Raw genomic sequence first — 23,639 nt, 5'->3', positions numbered from 1 at the left:
TCGAAATTGAATTGCGGTCGACCGTGATGTCGTGACAAGTCTATTGGAAGCCATCGGATGGATGGTCTTACTTTACATGCATTTGTCGCTTTGTTCTCTAGTTGCACCCTGGTGTGGTGCTCATCATTCGTTTACCGTTACACGCAGCGTGGCCGACATAGTAGGCCTGAGTACGAGCAACACAACGGACGAGCCCAACCTCGTCCAGCAGGCCAAGGAGGCACCCGGTTTCTTTTGGGCCTCACCGCCCAACCCGATTTACCCGCCCTATCCCGGCATGCGAGGCATGGTGAGTCCGGCGCCGTGCACGCCTTTGAGAAAGAGAGCCATGGCTAGCCTTGACCCGCCTAGTAAAGAGCAGAGACATTAGACTGCCAACAAAGATCCGTATAACTCGTGCTGTGGTCTTTCCAGTTGTGATGTACAAGAGTTGGACTGTGAAGAAGGCTGACCGCCGAAGAATTGACGCGTTTGAATTGTGGTGTTGGCGGAGACTCTTGAGAGTTCCTTGGACTGCCAGAAGATCAAATCAGTCGATATTGTCGACCATAAACCCTGACTGCTCATTGGAAGGTCAAATTCTAAAGTTATAGCTCAGCTTCTTTGGTCATCTGATTAGAAGAGAGGAGTCGCTGGAGAAAGATTTGATGTTGGGAAAGGTTGAGGGTCACCGGAGAAGGGGTAGGCAGCGAACGCGTAGGATAGATGGCATCCTCGAGGCGCTGCAGATGAAGTTATGTGATGTTAGGAAGATAGTGAGAGAACGGAAAGCGTGGCGTGATATGGTCCATAGGGTCACGAAGAGTCGGACACGACTGAATGACTGAACTGAACTGAACTGAACTGAACTGAACTGAACTGAATAGTAGTAAGAGGTAAAACTATAAGTGTTCGCATTGGCAGAGCCTAGGGCTCCCGACAATATTGGGCCGATCCGTAGTGGAAGGGGAGTCCTGAACAAGTCGCCAGCATCCCTTCACTCGCTATTTCTTGCGACGCGCCTTCAAGTCGCGGAACTCATCAGCCAATCTGCATGAAAATGCAAAAGCGCGTCTTCGGCTAAATACAACTTTCAGCGCGCACTGTTTGGCACAGATTTCAAGGAGCGTAAACGAAGCCTACTCATTCGTAATAGTATTCCTCTCCACACGCTCTGAGGTGAGGCAACAGTCGATTTGCGTGGCGTACCGCTTTGCGAGACCGCCACCGCCGCTTCCGTCTTCGTCGCTGTAAGTATTTTTGGCTGTTAAAGTATAGCGTTGCACACGAGTATAGCGATAATCTCTTCGCTAAGATAATTGTACATATCCAATCAATGCCTGAAGACCGTTCAAATTGATCGACCTCAAGCGCGTCAGTATAGACGTACGAAAACAGGCAGGAAAGCAGGGTTTCCTAATCTCGTTCTAAGTGAAGAGATATCGGGAAGTGAGTCGCTCGCCGGTGTGAACATTTAATTTAGTGTCGCTCGACGCTTGTCGCGGATTGATGGAACTCTGTCTGTGGACTAATGAAACTTCCGCGGCTCGCATAGCATTACGGTGATCTGCTGCGTTTCGGTTGCGCCTCTGCGTCAGTGTTATTGCTACCAATCCATTTCTATCAGATGCTAGTTTCACTCAGCCTTCCGGTACTAATGCAAAAGTAATGCGATCAACATTTCTGTATATTGTCACGTGGTGATGACGCCTTGGGCAATGAAAGAACAGATCGGCGTGAAATTCGAGTTATGTTTATTGGGCGTACTTGCGCACACGGATAACTCGGTGACGGCGATAGCAATAAAAATGCTTGGATGGCCGCCGGAGACAACCTGCTGATTCTGAAAGTCAACTAAAGAATGTTTCAATGCGTGTTTTTCTGACACGATATTTTGAACGACATGTCCTATTAACAAGTCTTAAGAGTCACCATTGATGGCAACAATCTTCAATGTCGCAGTTATAGCATTGCCCTTAAAATGAAAAGAAATCACAAATTTAACCAGGTTGACCCAAATGTGAATTACGCACACCAGAAGTTCAATTTTCAAATTGCGGTTTCAGTTTCAGGTACTCTTCACCGTAGGGTCATAATCTACCATATGTGAAGGACCATGCATCATTCAAAGATATGAAGCTCCACTTAAAGCCGTATACAAAGGTGCCTTTATATGGTCTATAGCAGTACATTAATTAATTTGGGCTATGTAAAATAAATTGCCCTGTCCGCACCGTCTTGCGACACAACGGGCTTCTATAAGAGTACAGTGGCTCTTACTCGAAGCATCTCAGTTTATTTGATTTCCATCTCAAAAGTGGCGCCCAAGTTAACTGGCAGCTTTAGCGTCGCCTAATGCGTCACAACATGTGGCCACGTGATGTCACACAAACGGCCGACCAGTCAGTCCCCGGTCTTGTCGCTTGCCAACTGTCGCCGGCAGTGGTAGTGACAGTGACGGTAAAGAGGGCGACTTTGGGCCATGGTATTAGCGTCAAACCCGCCAACTCTACGCCTAGAAGTAGCATGGCTGACTGGAGATCCTATCGTCTCATGGGTCCAAGTTGGCAATCGCTTCAGGCAGAAAAGGTAGACAGACTGACGTTCTCCGGAGCAGAGAGTGGGGAATCTAGTGCTAGGGCATTGCAAGCTGGTTAGATAACTGTTGTTCATTATTCGCCTAGTCATTCAGTTATATCAAGTACAGTCTCCATCAAAAGTACACAGCTCAACGAGTCGGCTGCGGCGTGCCTCGTTTGCATCCACGGCTACCCCAGCTCCCAGCTTTAGACTGAGGAGCACCACTAAAAACTTAAGCTAATACTTGACCCACCTGCACAGACTACACAACCGTGTCCCTTGTCCCATTTATACGCAAAACTGGAGGTATAAAGTGGACTATACTTGATGAAAAAAATCCAGTCGTATTCGAGTGCGGGGGCATCCACACCTTTGGAACCTGATTTCGCCTGTCTGTATGGTCTCCCCACTTTGCAGTTGGGCATGCTGCGGGAGTTCCCTCAATGGAAGGTTGTGCTCAACCGCAGCAAGCTGTGCTTCTCCGTCACCTCGTCAATAAACTATGTCAAGAGCCCGGGCAGCGTCGACTTCAGGAAGCCGGTGCAGGGAAACCTAGATTCGGTTCAACGCTACACCCGCTTGAGGGTAAGCAGTCCGACACCTCCACTTGCCCAGCCGTCGCATGCGTAGCAAAACGTTCCTGAGAGAGTTGTGCGAAGCTACACTACTGAACTCCAGACGACCTGCTCAAGAACAGCACATATATCGGCCCCTACGGAGCTCCATGTGACAGATTTCGTTACCTTATAGAGCTGGGATCCGCCTGTTCATCACCGCCATCAAAGTAGTAAGGTACGGGTATTATAAAAGAGAACTACTAGCTGAAAAGACCCGGTTCCGTTTATTTCTCCTCCTGCTGGTCTCCGTCTATTATTATGACCACAACTTTGTCAACATCATGCACTTGAGCTGTCTACCTGAACTGCGGTCGTCTGTCTTTCTCCCTACTTCCTCTCTCTCTCTCTGTCTCTCTTTGTCGCTCTTTCTGAGGTCGTTGCAAAACATGCGATTCGGCTGGCATTGTAAAAAATGTGTGTGGCACTTTGGAGCACTTAAGTGCGATGAGGCGAAAGCCTTTATTTGAAACGCCGCTGATTCCTGCTTTACTGCGTCTGTTTTATGCTGTGTGGTGCAGCGTTCGAGGAAGCGTCAAATGAAAGGCGTAGCATGGACGCCTGGATCGGACGCCCGGCGGGGTCAGCTTCATATATGCCTGATTGATTGATTGATTGATTGAATAAAACTTTACTTTCCACCGATTTAGGAGGCCCCCTACTCCCCATATATATGTTGGTTATACATTGGTTCTTCGCTGGTGGTTCGTGTAGTTGTAGTTCAGACCGGTTTGGTACCCCTATCAGTAATAGAGAGATTTAGCTTGCCGTGATCCGCGATTCGCCACCGTGACTCACTACCATGTGTGGGCACAAGCTGATTGGTCCCGACGCGGCAGGTCTATGTGGCGACATTAAGTATGTGGCGCCATCTATCGGCGTCAAGGGGATTTGGGCATGCGCAGTGGAACGGGCGGTGGCGGATCACGGTAGCGGATCGCGGATCACGGTAAGCTAAATATCTCTAATGAGAACTTTGGTAGCACCGGGACGCAAGACGGCCTGCTCAATAATGTTTGCGGCTTCCGCAGCAGTGCTGCTTGACAGGGCTTTGGGTCCGGGTTAGCGGGTGTAGCCGATAGACATGATGATGCGTTTGTTTCCCGATGTCGCCGTGAGAAGGGGCCAAGTATGTTCATACCTATCTGCGGGGATTGTATCAAATGTGTTCAGTTGCCTGCCGAAATCGAGTCGTTCTTCTTTTGTTGCGAAAGGAACACTACACCAACCAGCTAGACTCGTCGCGTATGCTCGTATACTGAGCCGCGAATGGCAGGAGCTGCCAACTTGGGTATCTCGTTTCACATGGGACGGTTATATCAGAATCAGCCTGCTAGGACCCTGGTATTCACGTTACCCCTATGGGCCACTAAGGCACGTTCATAAGGCTTGGTTAATGCGGGGCTTTATATGTGGGCCAGTAGCTACGCTATCGCGTCATGCTCTTAAAGGCGAAGCTTAAGTGTCCCCATATTTAGATGCAATAAACACATTACCACCACCACCTAAAATGCCAGTGAAATTTGATGCGTTCAACGGCAAGCTGGTTGTGTTCGATGCAACGCTCGGTCGCCCGCAGCCAAAGCTTTCGCTCCACATTCGTATGCCGTAGCCACAAATAGCAGGCGCAACGAAGCCCTCAGGAGACGGCGTGCAGAAGAAACGGATGAAGAGCGCGTTGCACATCTCGAGAAAGGGTGCTTTGGTCGGTTTAATCGTTAGGCCTGGAAACATCGAAAGTGGTCGGCGCGCAGACTTTGCACAAAACAATGGGCGAGCATGAGTCGGCCACGTGAAAGGTTCACCGCCGCTTCACGAACAACCCCTTTGGAAGTGTGTTCTGTGTGCGACCGGCTGTGGCATAAAAATGATCTAACACCGGTGAGTGAACTTATGCATCCGATTTTTCATTTGGCCACAAGCGTAGCCATGCAGCAGTTGCTTTCGCACTACAACTAGGGTTAGCCAGAGCTAAACCACAGCCAACGTTTTTTTTTTTTTTTTTTTGCTTTTTTTTCGGTACTGACGCTCACAAATCTTAACTATGTGCGGTAAATCTGCGGTAAGGCGGTGTCCGGACCAGTTTAGTCACCCTCTTTATCTCGGCGCATAGTACACGACTAAAACCGAGGTGACCAGCTATTCCAGAATTGTGTGCACGCTTTCCTCACGTAGGCTTATTCGGGCGACAAGGCGCGAAGTTCTTTTTCAGAAGGATGACGTTCTGAAAACCGAGAAAAATCCACATTTGAATTCTTCGAAGTCTTGCTTTCCGGGTGTTCGATGAGACTTTGTAGTTATGCGGTTATGCCTTTAATTTCCAAACGGTCAACATGCTTTTTCGTGTGCCTCAAGTCGCAAGTTCAAATCTGTAGTGGCAAAAATAGTATTCCATGTTTGTATATTTGCTTCCCTTGGCTTTTATGCCCCAGCCGTAGCGTACTTTAAATTTTCTTTTCTTCGGTGTCCATATCTGCATGAGGACTAATCCTCGCAATCTGCCCGATTTCTGCTTTTTTTTTTCTCCTTCTCGGTTTACTTTGTTTTGTAAGCAGTTTACGACGCTCGTGCCGGGGAAGAATATTTATCCGGTGGAGGACAATAACTTCAACTACGAATTCGACAACACGACGTACACCCACTTTTGGAAAGGTTTCAACGGGGGAGTGCTGTCTGGATTCTTCGCTTATGACGACGCCACTACGATGGGCTATAAGGTAAGCACTTTACTTTCGGCGCTTCATGCTGAACTGCTTCATTGCAGGCACAGTCCTCTCACTCTCAAGTAGCATATAGCATTTAAGCAATGTATGCGAACGCTGTGTACGATGCAGTAGCATTACATATCAAACAATTAAAGTTGAGCGACAACCCAAGGAGAGGCGTGGGATGACTGGCTCGATCCCGGAAATGCGTCTAGCTACAAAAAACTCTGCCGAGCGCTTTGTTCAAACTGGGGAGACTGTTCACTCATGAGTAGTACGCATCGTGTTACAAGTAATTGATTGCTTGTAATCAATTTCTCCTCCAGTCAATTATGGAGCCCGTTTTCCGAGCTTGCTTCGTTTTCAGAAGTGCCGTTTTCGCCATTTCCGCGCTCAGCTGATTGGTGTAAACGCAGCAACCGGAAGTGAGGGCAACAAAACTGAGATCCGGTTCCAGTGTTTTCACCAATCAGGTAACTGGAATTGAGGACGGAAGTGAAGCTTCTGAAAACGACTCAAACTCCGAATACGGGCCCTGGTCATGAATTGCATTCGTTCGGAAAAAACAACTAGCGGTAAAGCTTTATGATTCTCCACTCGGTGGCAAGCACAGTTACTATTGGGGAAGTTTCCTTCGTTACCGAGCGACAATGGGCCGGCTGTGAAGCATGCACGACTGTCTCAAGACCCGGTCAGCGCCTTCTGCTGCAGCAATTCCAGCCCATAGAGACGAAATGCATCCGCTTTAAAGGAGCCCCCATACCGTCTTATGAAAGACGAAAGCCTTACCATAGTAAGGCTACTATAATAATATTATACTATATTATACTAAACTATACTTACTATAGTAGTCTTACGCTATGTTGTGTCCACAAAATCTGTCATCAAAATGCGTCCCCTTGAATTGACCCTTTATTTTGGTTGATGAAAGGAAAGGCGCGGTATCTGTCACAGTTGCTCTGTGGACACGTTATTGGATTGGATTGAATTGGATTGGATTGCAAAACTTTATTTCATCGCTCGAGAGAGAGAGAGAGAGAAAGAACACATTTATTTGTCCAACAGAGTGACTATCCCGCTCTTGGGGGTTAGACCCGGAATGTGGGACAGTCGCCTCAGTTGCAGGCCGGTAGTTCTTGGACCCCGGCGGCATCTTCGGCCAGTCGAACAATTTCTCTTTGGACTCTTGGGTCTGAGCTTCGCAGAACTCCCAGGTGTCTTTAGTTATATTTTTAGCTCTGCTTGATGACTTCGCACATTCCCATATTATGTGATCTAGTGATCCCCTTTCCTTACGTAATGAGCATAGGTCTGATCGTATATTTCCGGCCATATATGGTGGACTAGAACTGGGTTCGAGTATGTATTTGTCTGTAGCTTTCTCCACGCTACTGATTCTTTTTTGCCTAACGTGGGGTCAGGTGGCACTGCCTTGTCGTGGCGGAGGGGCTTGCGAAACTCGATGAAGTCGTGAGCTCTGCTGTGTAGGGCCACCCAAGATAGACAGGTCACGGCAGAGAGTTCTGACAAAATGTGATTCACTGGAGAAGGTAATGGCAACCCACTCCAGTATTTCCTGCCAAGAAAACCCTATGGCCAGTCACAATACCATTATCGATATGGCGCCGGAAGATGAGCCCCCCAGGTTGGAAGGCGTCCCACATGTTACTGGGGATGAACAAAGGGCGATTCCTAGTAGCTCCAGGACGAATGAAGCGGCTGGGCTAAAGCCAAAAGGACGCTCAGTTGTGGATGTGTCGGGAAGCGACCGGAAAGTCCGATGTTGCAAGGAGATATATCACATAGCAACATGGAATGTAAGATCTATGACGCAAGGTAAACTGGATATCGTCAAGCGAGAAATGGACAGATTGAACATTTATATCTTGGGTATCGGCGAGCTCAAGTGGACCGGAATGGGAGAATTTAACTCCGGCGACCATTATGTCTTTTATTGTGGGCACGAATCCAAGAGAAGGAATGGGGTCGCTCTCATAGTAAACAGAAGAATGGGCAAAGCAGTGCTAGGGTACAACCCCAAAAACGACCGAATGATTTCACTTCGGATCCAAGGTCACCCTTTCAATATAACAGTTATCCAAGTCTATGCACCGACCACTGCTGCTGAAGAAGCTGACGTTGAGAGATTTTATGCGGACCTGCAATGCCTTTTAGACCGCACCCCATCATCAGACGTCGTTTTTCTCATAGGAGACTGGAATGCTAAGGTCGGGAGTGAAGAAATATCCGGAATTACAGGCAAGTTCGGTCTTGGTGAGCCAAATGAAGCTGGGCAGAGGCTAGTAGAGTTCTGTCAAGAAAACAACCTGACCATAGCGAATACTCATTTTCAACAGCACAAGAGGCGCCTGTACACATGGATTTCACCGGACGGTCTGTACAGGAATCAGATCGATTATATTATTTGCCGGCAGAGATGGAGAAGCGCTATACAAGCAGTAAAAACAAGGCCTGGGGCCGATTGTGGCACCGATCATCAGCTTCTTGTTGCCAAAATTAAGCTTCGATTGAGGAAAACGCAGAAAACTAGAAGGCCTTTCAGGTATGATCTGGATCAGATTCCATTAGAATATGCCGTGGAAGTGAGGAATCGATTTCAAGAATTAGATCTAGAAGACAAAGAGCCCGAAGAGATGTGGACTGATGTTCGTGATATAATACAAGAAGTTGCTACTAAGGTAGTTCCAAAGCAAAAGAAATGCAAAAAAGCAAACTGGTTATCTGAAGAGGCTTTGCAAATAGCTGAGGAAAGGAGGATGGCAAAAGGTATGGGGGAAAGAGAAAGATACAAGGTTCTCAATGCGGATTTTCAGAAAATAGCAAGGAGAGATAAGAATGCCTTCCTGAACATACAGTGTCAAGCAGTTGAGGACATCAGCCAATTAAGGAACACAAGAGCTCTGTATAAGACAATCAAAGATATCAAAGGAAGCTTCTGTGCTAAGCTGGGCGTGATAAAGGACAAACGAGGCAAGGACCTCACTGAAGCCTCAGAGATAAAGAAGAGGTGGCAGGAATACACAGAAGAACTGTACAAGAAGGACCCGGATGTGCAAACCCAACATAGGGCGGTTGTGATTACTGATCTCGAGCCGGGCATCCTGAAGAGTGAAGTTGAATGGGCCTTAGCCAGCCTTGCTAAGAACAAAGCTAGCGGAATTGATGGTATTCCAGCTGAGTTGCTTCAAAACCTCAACCACGATGCTGTTAACACACTGCATACATTATGTCAAAAGATTTGGACAACCCTGCAGTGGCCACAGGATTGGAGGAGGTCAGTTTACATCCCCATTCCAAAGAAAGGCAGTGCCAAAGATTGTTCCAACTACCGCACGATCGCGCTTATTTCGCATGCTAGCAAGGTGATGTTAAAAATCCTGCAAGGTAGGCTGCAGCAGTATGTGGATCGGGAGCTTCAGGACGTGCAAGCTGGGTTTCGCAAGGGCAGAGGAACTAGAGACCAAATTGCCAACCTTCGCTGGATCATGGAAAAAGCAAGAGAGTTCCAGAAACCCATTTACTTCTGCTTTATTGATTATGCGAAAGCGTTTGACTGCGTAGATCACAGCAGATTGTGGCAAGCTCTCCAAGAGATGGGAGTTCCAATTCACCTCATCTGTCTCCTCAGGAACCTTTATGAAGGGCAAGAGGCCACAGTCAGATCTGGGCATGGTCTTACTGATTGGTTTCCGATTGAGAAAGGGGTGAGGCAAGGCTGCATACTGTCGCCCTGCCTATTTAACCTATATGCAGAGTGCATCATGAGGAAGGCCGGTCTGGACGAGTCTTCAGCTGGAGTGAAGATCGCTGGAAAACGTATCAACAACCTTAGATATGCGGATGATACCACTTTAATGGCAGAAAGTGAAGTGGACCTCAAGAGACTTCTGATGCGCGTACAAGAAGAGAGTGAGAAGTTTGGGCTTAAACTGAACATTAAAAAGACGAAGATCATGGCGTCTTGCCCTATCAAGTCCTGGAGCATCAATGGACAAGAAGTGGAAGCTGTGACAGATTTTCTGTTCTTGGGCGCCAAGATTACCTCGGAAGGAGACTGCAGCCATGAAATTAGGAGACGCCTGCTTCTGGGAAAGAGAGCAATGGTTAGCCTTGACCGCCTAGTAAAGAGCAGAGACATTAGTCTGCCAACCAAGATCCGTATAACTCGTGCTATGGTCTTTCCAGTTGTGATGTATGGATGCGAGAGTTGGACTGTGAAAAAGGCTGACCGCCGAAGAATTGACGCGTTTGAATTGTGGTGCTGGCGAAGACTTTTAAGAGTTCCTTGAACTGCCAGAAGATCAAATCAGTCGATATTGTCGACCATAAACCCTGACTGCTCATTGGAGGGTCAAATTCTAAAGTTAAAGCTCAGCTACTTTGGTCATCTGATGAGAAGAGAGGAGTCGCTGGAGAAAGATTTGATGTTGGGAAAGGTTGAGGGTCGCCGGAGAAGGGGTAGGCAGCGAACGCGATGGTTAGATGGCATTCTCGAGGCATTGCAGATGAAGCTATGTGATGTTAAGAAGATAGTGAGAGACCGGAAAGCGTGGCGTGACATGGTCCATAGGGTCACGAAGAGTCGGACACGACTGAACGCCTGAACTGAGAACTGGGTTCGAGTATGTATTTGTCTGTAGCTTTCTCCACGCTACTGATTCTTTTTTGCCTAACGTGGGGTCAGGTGGCTGTAGGACCCTCCTGCCCAGTCTATACTGCGTTGTTGTTTCACTATATATAGTTATATATAGGTATAGTTAACCAACTCCTCCAGCCCGGTATGTGAGATCTCGGGCTAGTTTGTGTGCCGCCTCGCTTCCGGGCACGCCTGCGTCGACTGGCTTCCAAACAAGGAGAACGTCTTTTTTTTTCTTTTTTTTTCCACTTTTGATCGAGGAATATACCTGCTGTCGTCGCTATGACTCCTGCGCTGTAGCTCTTGATTGCGCTTTTGCTGTGTATATTGCCTCGGTCTGAGCAAAAGCCAGTGCTATTGCAGCCTCTTACGCTGTCTACATCGATCTTGTTTTTATAGAGATTGCTGTTACCATTTCTCGCTTGCCATTGACTACGACTGCATTCATTTTTCCTTTGCCGCTGTATGCAGCGTCTACACATGCAATTCTATCTGGAATTTCTGCCTCGAATCTCCGTGTCTGTGTCTTTGCCCCTTTCTTTCGTCTTTACTTATTATATTCAGGGTGCATATTCTTTGCTATTGGAGGATATGTATCCGTTTCCGGTCCTCCTCTCTCATTTCCTCTATCTTGTCCCAGTATTCCTTCGGATGCATACCCATTTCTCTGAGTATGTTGATTCCACCCTTACTTTTCTCTAACCTTCTTTACTGTGTGGCTAATATTGCCTCAATTATTTCATCTAATCTGTTGTGTATTCCCAGCATCATTAGTGTCGTGTTGGCCGGCGCACGACCGTGGGAATAGATCAATCAGCTCATGCCACACGAGACCGTCTTTATTCAAGTGTGCAGCAGTTTATATACAAAGTCAGCGCCATCTGTTGATGGGTATTGTCAACACTTAAGGGCACCTAGTGTTGCCCATGAACACTACATCTACTCCTCCCTAAAAAGAAACATATATATACAAGTATTAAAGGAGGTTCCAAGCATATACAGATATGTACAAGCAGTAAATGTCACTGCACATAGTCTTGAAATCTTGCGGGTGGCCTCCGATTCCTTGAAGACCGACGGAGTGTTGGTAGCTCGGCATCAGGTTCATTACAAGCACTGTCACTACCAGCACTATCGCCACTCTCACCACCAGCACCATCACCACCAGCACTACCACCACCATCACCATCACTTGAAGCATGTCGCGTGTGTTGTGCACTCTGTTGTAGTTGACCTGTTGATGATTGACATGGCTCAAACGGCAATGATGTTTCGACAGATGTCTGTGCAGTTCGGTCACTGTGGGCCTCATCTAGCACCGCATGCTGTGGCGATGCCTCCATTGGTACTGCGGTCAACTGCGAGGCGTTCCAGGTGTGCCCATCCTCCAGGACGAAGGACCAACGTCCTATTCGCTTGAGGATTTTCAGCGGTGGTCCAAAACTTGCAGATCCTTTCGGGCCGGGGACCGGTTTCTTAACTCTCGCATACTTTCCGACTTGGAACTTTGGTACTCGGGCCCCTCTTCGTCGGTCAGCATACACCTTATTTTTGTGCTGGTACTCCTTTACCCTCTTCCGAAGCGAGCACATTTCCTGAGCGGGGTCTGCGAAGAAAGTCGGAGTGGGATGTCCAATCACGTCCAAGGATGTCCTCATATGCTGGCCATGCAGAAGCGCAGCAGGAGAGACTCCAGTGGCACTATGAGGGGTGGCTCTATAGATGCCCAAGTACTGTGTGACAGTTGTTTTTACTGGCTGCTGTTCCAATATGGCAACCTGGACATATGATTTGAGCACACGGTTAAACCTTTTCACCTGGCCATTTGCTTGCGGGTGATACACAGCAGAAAATATGTGCTTGATTCCTCTGTCTTGAAGAAATGACTCAAATTCTCGGGATGTAAACTGTGGTCCATGATCTGAGACCAACTCATCAGGGTATCCTTCCCGGGCAAATATCGATAGGAGAAAATCCATTACTGTACGGGAGGTCACATCCCTGCAGAAAGCAACTTCTGGCCATTTAGAAAAGTAATCAACTAAAGATATTACAAATCGACAGTCTGCTGATGCACGCTCGAATGGGCCAACAATGTCAATTGCTATCTTGCTCCATGGTCTGTCTGGAAGGGGCACTGGTTGCAGTGGAGCAGAATACGTTTTGACACTTTTGTCTGCGGCTTGGCAGATCATGCAGCTGCGGATAGCAGTCTCAACCTGTTTGTCTAGGCCTGGCCACCAGTACTTCTCCCGAAGACGTTGTTTTGTCTTCACTATTCCCGGGCGCGATTCATGGGCCAGCTGAACAAGCGTAGCTCTGAGCTTCGCTGGAACTACAATGCGTTCCGAGCGCATGAGAAGGCCGTCGGCGATGGAGAGTTCCTCACGAACCTCATAATACGGAGACAACTCTGTTGTCAATCTTTTCTTGGGTGGCCATGATGTCTGGACAAAATGAGCAACTTCTTGTAGCTCGCAATCCTCGGTTGTAGCAAGTTGAAGGTCATTTTTGTGAATCAAGGATGTTACGAGGGACACGATTTCCTCTTCAATTTGAACGCCATTTTCTGTGTCTGCAACAGGTAACCGGGACAAGGCATCCGCTATCGTGTTGTGTTGGCCACGTCTGTACTGAACAGTGAAGTTGTAACGTAGCAAACGAGCGGTCCACCTTGTGATACGAAGTGGTCGCTGTCCTGTGCTTTGTGTCGAAAGCAAAGACACTAGTGCTTGATGATCCGTTACTAAAGTGAATGGTCGTCCCCACAAATAAATATGCCATTTCTCACACGCCCACAGACAGGCCAAGGCCTCCCGCTCTCCTGCTGAGTACTTTCGCTCTGTCTCTGTGAGCGTTCGGGATGCGAAAGCAACAGTCCGAACATGTGGGCCGTCAGCTTGCTGTAGTACTGCCCCCAAGCCATACGCAGACGCATCTGTAGCCACAATAACTGGGAGCGTCGGGTCGAACATTCGCAGAACTTTGTGTGAGGCCAGAAGCTTCTTTATTTTCTTAAAACTCTTTTCGGCAGCGTCATCCCATTCAAAACGAATGTTCTTGCGAAGTAGCCTACGCATAGGTTCTACCTCTTCAGCCAGGTGAGGGATAAACTTGGCATAGTACTCTATCAGACCCAAGAACGAACGCAGCATGCCTGCATCTGTGGGGGTGGCAGCGTGGACGATTGCGTCTACTTTATCTTGTAGGGGTGTTATTCCCTCCGCACTGATTCGATGCCCAAGGAACGGTAGCTCAGATGCATTAAAGATGCACTTTTCATTAAGTTTCATTCCAGCTTCGGATATGCGCTGGAGAACTTGCTCCAGGTTCCTCAAGTGTTCTGCCTCAGTTCTGCCAAAAACGAGGATATCGTCTAGATAGCAGAGGACACCTTTGCATCCTTGCAGGACCGTCGTCATGAGTTTCTGAAACGCAGCTGGAGCCGATGCTAGTCCGAAGCACACCCTTTTAAAACGAAAAAAAGGCCATCGTGCGTTATAAATGCAGTGAGGTCTCTGCTGTTGGGGTGAAGTAAGACTTGATGATAGGCAGAGGCCAAATCGAGCTTCGAGAAGTAGCGTGCTCCATTCAGCGAGTGTAATAGCTCTTCCATATGAGACAGCGGGAAGCTGTCGACAACAATAGCTTTGTTTGCCTCCCTCAAGTCAACGCAAAGGCGGATGCTGCCGTCTTTCTTGCGGACTACAACGATAGGAGAGATCCACTCAGAGGCATTAACCCTTTCGATGATATCGTCAGAAAGAAGGCGCTCAAGCTCGTCGCTAACAGGTTTGCGCAGAGAAAGTGGCAAACGTCTGAGCTTCTACACAACTGGAGGGACAGAAGACTTCATTTTGACTTCGTGTTGAACGCCCTTGGCCAGTCCAAGGCCTGGTGAGAACAAATGATAAAACTTTGACCATAACAGAGCTGGCATACCGAATTTTGGAGGGCCTGCCATCTCACTGCTGGTAGGTTCTGAACCTTCTTCGGCAGCCATGTGCAAGCAACGTAGCTGCGTGCCCAGAATACAAAGTCCTAAAGCTTGCACAGCGTCCAGACCAAGAAGGGAAGTCCGCCCGGGGATATAAGTAAGTATAACATGGAGAAAATTGAGCATGCTGTAAAGAACGGGGGAAGCCTTAAAGCGGTATAGAAGAAATTGGGCATAGGCAAAAACCAGATGTATGCGATAATTAAGGGACAAGGCGGGCAACGTCATGACGAATATGGATAAGCTAGTCAAAGTAGCCGAGGAGTTCTATACAAATCTCTACAGTAGCCAAATAGTCAGGACCGTAATGAGATTGCCGCTAGGGAAAAACAGTCAGACGTTCCACCAGTGACGAAGGACGAGGTCAAGAAAGCATAAGAAACTATGAAAAGGGGGAAATCAGCTAGAGAGGATCAGATAACTACAGATTTGCTGAAGGACGGGGGGGGGGGGGGGGGGGGGGATATTGCGCTAGAAAAACTGGCCACCCTGTATACGCAGTGCCTAGTGTCATCGACTGTACCGGAACCATGGAAGAATGAAAACATTATCCTCATTCATAAGAAAGGGGACTCGAAGAACCTTAAAAATTACAGACCAATCAGTTTACTGTCTGTTACGTATAAGATATTTACTAAGGTAATCGCTAATAGAATCAGGACAACCTTAGACTTCAATCAAGCAAAGGATCAAGCAGGGTTTCGGAAACGGTGCTCTACTATCGATCATATCCATACCATCAATCAGGTGATAGAAAAATGCTCGGAATATAGCCAGCCCTTATACATAGCATTCATTGATTACGAAAAAACATTTGACTCAGTTGAAACCTCGCCGGTGATGCAGGCATTGCGAAATCAGGGGGTAGACGAGCCGTACGTGAAAGTGCTGCAAGATATATATAGTGGCTGCACAGCAACCATAGTTCTGCATAAAGAAAGTAACAAAATTCTCATAAAGAAAGGTGTTACGCAAGGAGACACAATCTCCCCAGTACTATTCACAGCTTGCTTAGAGGAGGTATTCAGAGACTTGGAATGGGAGCAGTTAGGGATAAGGGTAGATGGAGAATACCTCAGTAATCTGCGATTTGCTGATGACATTGCCTTGCTAAGCAACTCGGGAGATGAACTGCAAATAATGATTGATGACCTAGACAGGAAAAGTAGAAAGGTAGGCTTGAAAATCAATATGCAGTAGACTAAGGTAATGTTCAACAGCCTCGGGAAGGAACAGCAGTTTACATTAGGTAGCGAAGTACTGGAAGTAGTAGGCAAATATGTCTACTTAGGACAGGTAGTAACCGCAGATCCGGACCATGAAAAGGAAATAACAAGAAGAATAAGATTGGGATGGAGCGCATTTGGCAAGCACTCGCAGATTATGTCTAGCAGCTTACCGGTATCGCTAAAGAGGAAAGTATATAACAGTTGCATCTTACCTGTACTCACCTATGGCGCTGAAACGTGGAGGCTAACCAAGAGAGTTCTACTTAAGTTGAGGACAACCCAGAGGGCTATGGAACGAAAAATGGTAGGGGTAACATTAAGAGATAGGAAGCGTGCAGATTGGGTCAGAGAAATAACTCAAGTTACCGACATTCTAATGGAAATCAAGAAGAAATGGACATGGGCAGGACATGTAGTGCGAAGAGAGGATAACCGATGGTCGCTTAGGGTAACAAACTGAATTCCATGGGAAGGAAAGCGTAGCAGGGGGCGGCAGAAAGTTAGGTGGGCGGATGAGATTAGAAGCTCGCAGGGGTCAAGTGGATGCAGCTAGCACAGAACCGGATTAAGTAGAGAAATATGGGAGAGGCCTTCGCCCTGCAGTAGGTATAGTCAGGCTGATGATGATGATGATGATGATGATTTTCCTTAGCCTTTCGGGAAGTCCACGCATGGCTATGTTGAAAAGTGCGGGTTATAGCACCGCTCCTTGTGTTGTGCCCCTGCTCCCAAGTTCGGATATCTGAGATTCTATCCCCTGGTATCTTATTTTTGATGTTCTGTCTGTTAGGAAGTTTTTTATTCTTACGTCCTTACGCAGCGCCTTGTGGGAGCACTTGCAAAAAATAATCGCGGCAGTTCCTAGAGAATTCGCTGGCAGTGAAACATTGCGCCACTACCTGTGAGCTGATATGCAAGGTGTTCATATGGTATAGTAGCGCTTCTTTCCCTCCAGAGCATACATTGAGAAAGGAAGACAGAAGTGCCGGCAATTTCTAAAAGCGAGTTTTGAAAATTAACGGCATATCACAAAATATCAAAGCGATCGATGACTCTGTTGCCTACGTCGTATTGCGTTATGATTGTTGGAAGAAAATTGACGCAATAGTAATTAATTTGTTTTTTGTAACTGTCGTTACTTTTCTGGAACTGTATGGCACCACTGCAATGTTACATTTCATACATATGCGTTCAGATAAAGTAACTGTATTAGGTTCCTATTTTCGTTTAACAAGACTTATATGTATATGTACAGCCCCATCGTACCCTTCGAGTGCGGCGCACCCCATTTTGGCAATTTGTCACTTTTATAGAGCTCCCTTGCAGAGAGCATGCGTGACGAGTGATCCAAAACCGCAAAGCAGCCGGATGACATTGAGGAAATTTAATAAATTGTTGGCAGGTGTCATTCCGAAATTCGTCACTAATGCTGAAGTACTCATTTGGTATGAGTATGTTCCAACTCGCTGGAGGCTTGCGAAGCGTTAAGAAAATTTGGAGTCAAAATATTTTCTCGATCGTCGCGGATAGGGTCGCGTACCTAAATTGGTGTTCTCACTCGTGTGAACGGCATCCGATGCGGCGGCACTGTAGGTGGCAGACGAATTAAGATATAGGTAGAAAAATGAGCATGATAGCTACTGCTACCACCCCGTTTCAAAGGGGACGCTCCTATATTCCATCCATCCATCCATCGAATGTAACAAGTCCATACTGTCCATACCACGAGGCGCGAGTGCACAAGCGTGCGGCCTGAAGCCCATGGAGCTTTCACCGCTGTGTCCGAGACCACAGGGCATTCACAATTCTCAGCAGACGCAACGTGCAGCATATGCTGCAGGCCCGAGCGATAAAAGTTCCGAAGCGCTATATCAGGTCATAAGTGCGACAAACGTTGAGTGTATTTACATGTATAGTTTGTTTTGGCAGATCAGGATCGAAGGATATCATCGAAGACTTTTTGGTAGAAAGCAGCACCTTCGGTAACAGTAATTCTCATGGAACGGAATTTATCCAGGGGTTACCTCTGTCAAACCAATACCATGCGAAAGCACGGGCAACTGCAGTTTCGGCTGTACATGTGGCGCCATCTGGGAGCCACCGCATTTAATATCGTGCTTACCGGATTACTCCGGTGTCCTCCCCTACGGCACCCCTTTCTAGAACTCTCCGCTTTCACTCCCACCTTCCTTCCATCCTTTACGGCGCGGTTCAGGTGTCCTCAGAACAAGTGTGACAGATACGGCGCATTTCCTTTGCTATGAACCAATTATTATTATTATTATTATTATTATTATTATTATTATTATTATTATTATTATTATTATTATTATTATTATTATTATTATCGAAAGTATGAGCTGCGGTGGCTCAGTGTTTAGATGCACGACTTCCGAGCCCGAAGACCCGGGTTTGAACCGAACGGTTCGAGTCTGCTCTGATGGTTTGTTTAGTATGAAAGCACTGTGAGAGGTCATATATGGTGTCATTTTTCAGTCAATTGCTCGGTATCTCTCTCTGCTAGATGGCGAACTTGAAAAACCCGCCGGGCGCAGACTCGCGTGTTGGGGCCGCTATATTGGGCTGAGTTTGAATAACCCGCGCTAGGCCACGTGATTGTGGCCTGACGAAACAGCTTAGCCAATCAGAGCGACGGCACAAATATCGGACAACATTCTTGGTCGGTGGTGGTGAGCCTATGAAGTTTTGCATTTTAAAAAGATAATCTCTTGCAAAAGAAAAATTAAAGCTGAATTGCGTCGGTAATTAGAAGCGGAGTAAATGCGTTAGCACTGCTTCGCCTTGTTAAGCCATAGAGTTAAAGCACGGTTAAGCTAAACAGGCTGTACCCATTTCAGCCATGGCGACATTGAACAAATACATTAAAATCCTCCGTCGTCTCTCTTATGCCAACTTCAAGACATGGGGCAGCGCGATCTACTGCTACAGCGCGCGGCAGCGCCGCGGCGCTGCCATTACTCCTCCCTCCTTCAAGGTCACGGGGAGAGGACCGGACAAACTCATCGGTGGAATGCGAAAGTTTGTGTGGGTGTGTGCGGCGGGGTCGAGAGGACCCTTGATGAGCTTCCTTTTCTCTCGCGGAGATAAACAAAATCGGTTCACGTAACCAACGCGGATGTCGCCTTCGTGGCTGAGATGCTCATGTTGCGAGTGGCACGTGGATTTGCTAGACAGGCTTCATTCTTCGCACAGTGTGGCTATAATTTTAGAACAAAAGCACCAGTTCACGACCAAAGCTGCAAAATCTGAGTTGGGTGTGAGTCCTGGGTCCGTATTCCGAGTTTGCGTCGTTATCGAAAGTGTCGCTATCTCCCCGGCCTCGAGTCATTAGATTGGTGAAAACGCCGGGACATGATGTTTCCACCTCTTCCGGTTCCGTGGTGGCAACGACCCGTTCCGCCGTTTCGACCAATCGGATGGCTCGAGGTCACGTGAGATAGCGACGCTAACTCTAAATACGGGCCCAGATCTTGAATTTACTGTGTCAGCCTAACATAGCAAGCAAAAAAAAAAAAAAAAAAACACGTAAAAACCGTCGAAGCGGAGCGGATTCGAAGCCAGATATTTTTCAAGAAGCGAGTAGGAAACTTCGTAGATGCCGCATTTTTCCCCCAAACAAAACATCTATTTACAAAATAAATACAAAGCACAGAGCAGAAGGGCAGAGTAGCATCTAACATACTTGTTCTTCCAATAGCAACACAAGAAGGGCAAGTTCAGCCAAGACTGCACAGTTAGATACACATCTGAAGGTAACATAAAGAAAAAAAGACTATACATGTAGCAATGGGAGAACGGAAATGATCATTTTTAAGGAAGGGATGGTGCAGATGGATATCTTTGAAAGAAGGCGGATTGGAAAAAATGTTGGGCATAAAAGTAGAGGGGGTTATATGCGGGAGTTGAAAGATTGCTGTTTGAATCAAGAAAACTGACGATTTGGGAGGAAAAATTTTGGTTGCGGGTAGGGAAAGGAACAACAACAAAAAAGGAAGACACAAGACTTAAGAGGGAGAAACCGAACTATGGAAAGTAATGCCCGGAGGGAAAAGTCAGGGGAGAGCTGATGATTAAGATAAGCGAAAGGACATGAACTTTGCCCGGCGGGAGCAGTCTCATCTCTCACTGGGCGTTGAAACGGTGGGTTTGGTGCGTCTTGAATTCAATTGCCGCCTTTAGGTCCCCCACAAGATCATCTTCGAGCACAGTGTCCGAGACTGGAGTCCCAAGGTCGCACACTGCTCAATCAACTTCGTCGACTAAGTGCCTCCAGGCTAGCTTAGGACCGCGCACGCACTCGAGTCACATTGGTCCGCGCCCTCCATAGTGGAGCCCCAGCACCAGTAGGCAGTCTGTTAGTATGGCGGACCCCGAAGACACATACAAGCGCCGAATGCCGGCCCATTTGACGTCCCAGCCTTCCGAGCAGAATCGCAGCTCGTCATTCCAGAAAACCATGCTCCGGGTTATCTCAACCACTCCAACAAACTGGTGCATGTACCAAAATAAAGCGTCTTAACTGATTCGTCATCCCCCTTTGGCATGTGTGCTCCAATAACCATGCTCTATGGTATGGTATAACAGACATTTAAAATGATTTTCTAACAAAAAGAAAAGACTAAGTATTCATTAAAGCCTGCCCATCGGCTTTAGCCCTCCTGAACATTCTGAAGACTAATCCAAAATGCTTCTCCAACGTAATACAATATGAAAACAAATAAAGTGCCATTATTGAACCAACCAGCAAACTTGCTCCTAACCACCTCTGTGCTACTGTACTTAATATGTTCGTTGTTTCCTTCTTCATTTAATGTTATCCAACATCCCGATCTTGAACTGTGCGATCATTTTGCAAGTGATCCCACCATGTTCGACTTGCAAGACATCATACCGATTATCGATTTTAAACTAACATCTTCCAGTGGAACTGATGGCAAATTTAAACGAAATGCTAAAGAGTATAGTTCTATCATTATGAAATGCATATTCTCACAATCGTATCATCATGATGTACTACTGAACACTGGAAGACTGCTCTGGTCATACCAGTACACAAAGCCAGAGATCAATAGAATCGGTTCATGGTTTATGGGATTTAATGTCCCAAAGTGACTCAGGCTATGAGACGCCATAGTGGGGAGCTTTCGACCAACTGGGGTTCTTCAACATGCACTGACTTCGCACAGCACATGGGCACCTTGCTTTTCGCCTCCATTGAAAAGTGGCCACCGCAACCAGGATTTGATCTCACATCCTTGGAGTCGAGCGCCGTAACCACTGCACCATCGCAGCAGGTCAGATAAATAGAATTCATCTAACCTTTGACAAATTACTTTTAGATCAAGAGCATGCAAAATAATGGTACATATATTTACACATCTTGTTAATTTTCTGGAGGATAACAATTGCTTCTAACAGAGTACAACTTCAGAAAGTTTTTTGTTAACAACACTACTGTAGCACATGGTTCTGGTGTTCCTCGAGGATCAGTACTTGGTCTCCTTTTCGTTTTCTTCGACTTCAGAAAACTTTTCTCTTGTGACATTCAACTGCTTTCCTTCACTTACGACTTGGGGTAATATAAATAAATAAATATCTCTTGCTAAGGAGTATGCCTGAACAGGGGGTGGGGACAAATGAAAAAAAAAAATAGAGGGTGCTAACTACACCCCCCACCCAACCCCGCAGATTGCAAAACCAATACCTATGATAGGAAAGCGCCACAACCATGAACGTCATCCATGACCAATATAGGCCATCACCTAGTTTAGCAAGGTTTCTTCCCCGCACATCAATAGTCGATTGATATTCGAAAATTTCGACAGTGGTTGAGACTCAGAAGTCATTGAGAAAGAAAAAAATATAGTGAATAAGTGATTATTTACAATGTATTTTACACTCAGAAAGAATAACACACAGACAATACCTCTTCTTTCATGTGCAGTATTTTGCAACAAAAATAAAATTCATGCCCACCGCTCCCCAATCTGCAACATGGACCCTCCGCAACAGCTCAGTGGCTATTTTCTTGGTTCCCGATACTACTAGCATCGCAGGCTCAAAGCGTTAACTTTTCCGAAAGATGTAGTCTTGAGGCCAGAACAAGCAGTTAACACAAGACAACTCATGGACCTTAAGCTCATTTTTTAGAACATGTTTTTGGCATTCTAATCTCATTTGATGTGTTTGGCATTCTACCCTCATTCTCATATTACTCTCATGCATTCTTTTTGAAATCATCTATCTATGGGTCTTCCTGGCAACTCTATATGTATTAACATGCATCGTGACCTTCTGCTATCTCATTCTGACCCTTTATTGATCGCCATATGAATTCGCCTCTACTAGGCAAATAACTTCATGGCTAATTATTTTCCAGCGCAATTCTGGTTCCTAGTAGGCTAATTCTTTTTGAAATCATCTATGAGTCTTCCTGGCAACTCTATATGTATTAACATGCATTGTGATCTTTCTGCTATCTCATTCTGACCCTTTATTGATCGCCATATTAATTCGCCTCTACTAGGCAAATAACTTGATGGCTAATTATTTTCCAGCGCAATTCTGGTTCCTAGTAGGCTAAGTGTTCAACACAGCAAGATTGAGACCTTGTGTCTCACACAAAAATTGCAATCGAATCACTCGTTTGTGCTCATTTTCTCATGCTGAAGCCGGCCTGCCTCACAAGCCAGAATGATAGCAAGTGAGCAAGCAGCTTATGCTGCGACCCCACATCAGCTCAAACTTCCGGCATCACTGCTGCCTTTTAGGTACTGAAACCGACTGAAATTACATTGAAAAAGTACAGTTATAGAGTAGAACCTAAGAAATAGCATTCAACAAGTCCTGCAGGCTACTTCGCAACTCCCCTGGCTGATCACAATAGCAAAGTAGCTTTTAAATGTTTGACCATACTATCACATAATGAAATCAGAGAAATAAAAACACATACTACACTCAAGGAGAGCTTTCAAGAAGAAACAATGTGGTGGTGTCCACTGTTCTGAAAGAAGTTTCATTACAGCCTTGATGAATCTAATTATTGAGTGCAGGTAAAATTCCACATGGAGATTCCCGTTTATAACGATTCAACACAACTAAGAACGCAGCGGTGAATGCCTGTAAAAGGGACTCTTCAACCACTGGTTTTATTCGTCTAGCATCAAGCATTTACAGGTTGCTTCAAAAGTTCTTAGGCCATAGGGCACTTCTGAGTCGTGTAGTGGAGTGTTTACCCCCAAACATCAAATTCTCTGTAAGAGGGGCGAGAAAAATCCCCGTTGCATCCAATCCAGAAAACTTAGCAGCACTTCATGTTCACGTTCAAGTGCCATAATGTACTGCTGAATAACAGGCCCCACGGCCTAAGAAATTGTGATGCACCTGATGCACCTTATACATGATAGTGCCTTACAGCAGAAGGTATCGTATCGTTGGCTGAAAGACTCTGTTAGGCGAAAGCCATTTCCCACAATGTCAAACAATATGTTGAAGCACCAACACGAGAAACAGCTTGACATGGCTGTGTAGGACAAAAAAAAACTGAAGTTTTTGCACGGGTATATTTGCAGATGGAGAAGTTGCTGAATGCCTACCCAGATGACAGGTGCGTTGTCTTTGATGACCTTGGAGACGACGGTCATGCGGTGGGCTTCACATACAGGAACCACAAGGTCCAGTTCAAGAAGAACGAGCTGCTACACGTTGTCGCCAGCGCCATGACGCAACAATATGGTCCGGCCTTTCCATCACAGTATTACACCACATCCAATAGAAGCCATCTGTCCCTATATTAGGTGCCAGAGGCACGGAAGGCGCAGCCAAGAATGACAGCCTTGGGCTGTGTGAAGAAGGAAG

At 46.5% G+C, this 23,639-nt stretch overlaps 1 protein-coding gene across 1 annotated transcript; it reads left to right on the top strand.

Annotated features, from left to right (window-relative positions):
- The first annotated feature begins 244 nt into the window (after positions 1–244).
- LOC146189222 (uncharacterized) lies at positions 245–23,578 on the top strand. Its single transcript, XM_084605206.1, has 4 exons — positions 245–289; positions 2,977–3,144; positions 5,729–5,890; positions 23,354–23,578. Exons 1-4 carry the CDS (start codon positions 278–280, stop codon positions 23,576–23,578), a joined length of 567 nt encoding a protein of 188 aa, XP_084461332.1. The 5' UTR covers positions 245–277.
- The last annotated feature ends 61 nt before the right edge of the window (positions 23,579–23,639 follow it).

This window comes from Amblyomma maculatum, chromosome 5 (assembly GCF_055883805.1).
Source record: "Amblyomma maculatum isolate TAMU_Amacu chromosome 5, ASM5588380v1, whole genome shotgun sequence".
In the NCBI taxonomy this organism is placed as follows: domain Eukaryota; kingdom Metazoa; phylum Arthropoda; class Arachnida; order Ixodida; family Ixodidae; genus Amblyomma; species Amblyomma maculatum.
This window is presented reverse-complemented; position numbering and strand designations above follow the sequence as displayed.

What these genes read in the sequence shown, in the direction of transcription:
- LOC146189222 (XM_084605206.1), top strand. An exon ending in AACGCTACACCCGCTTGAGG is followed by an intron (nt 3,145 to 5,728) that starts GTAAGCAGTCCG and finishes TTTTGTAAGCAG; the next exon opens with TTTACGACGCTCGTGCCGGG. An exon ending in CCACTACGATGGGCTATAAG is followed by an intron (nt 5,891 to 23,353) that starts GTAAGCACTTTA and finishes GTATATTTGCAG; the next exon opens with ATGGAGAAGTTGCTGAATGC.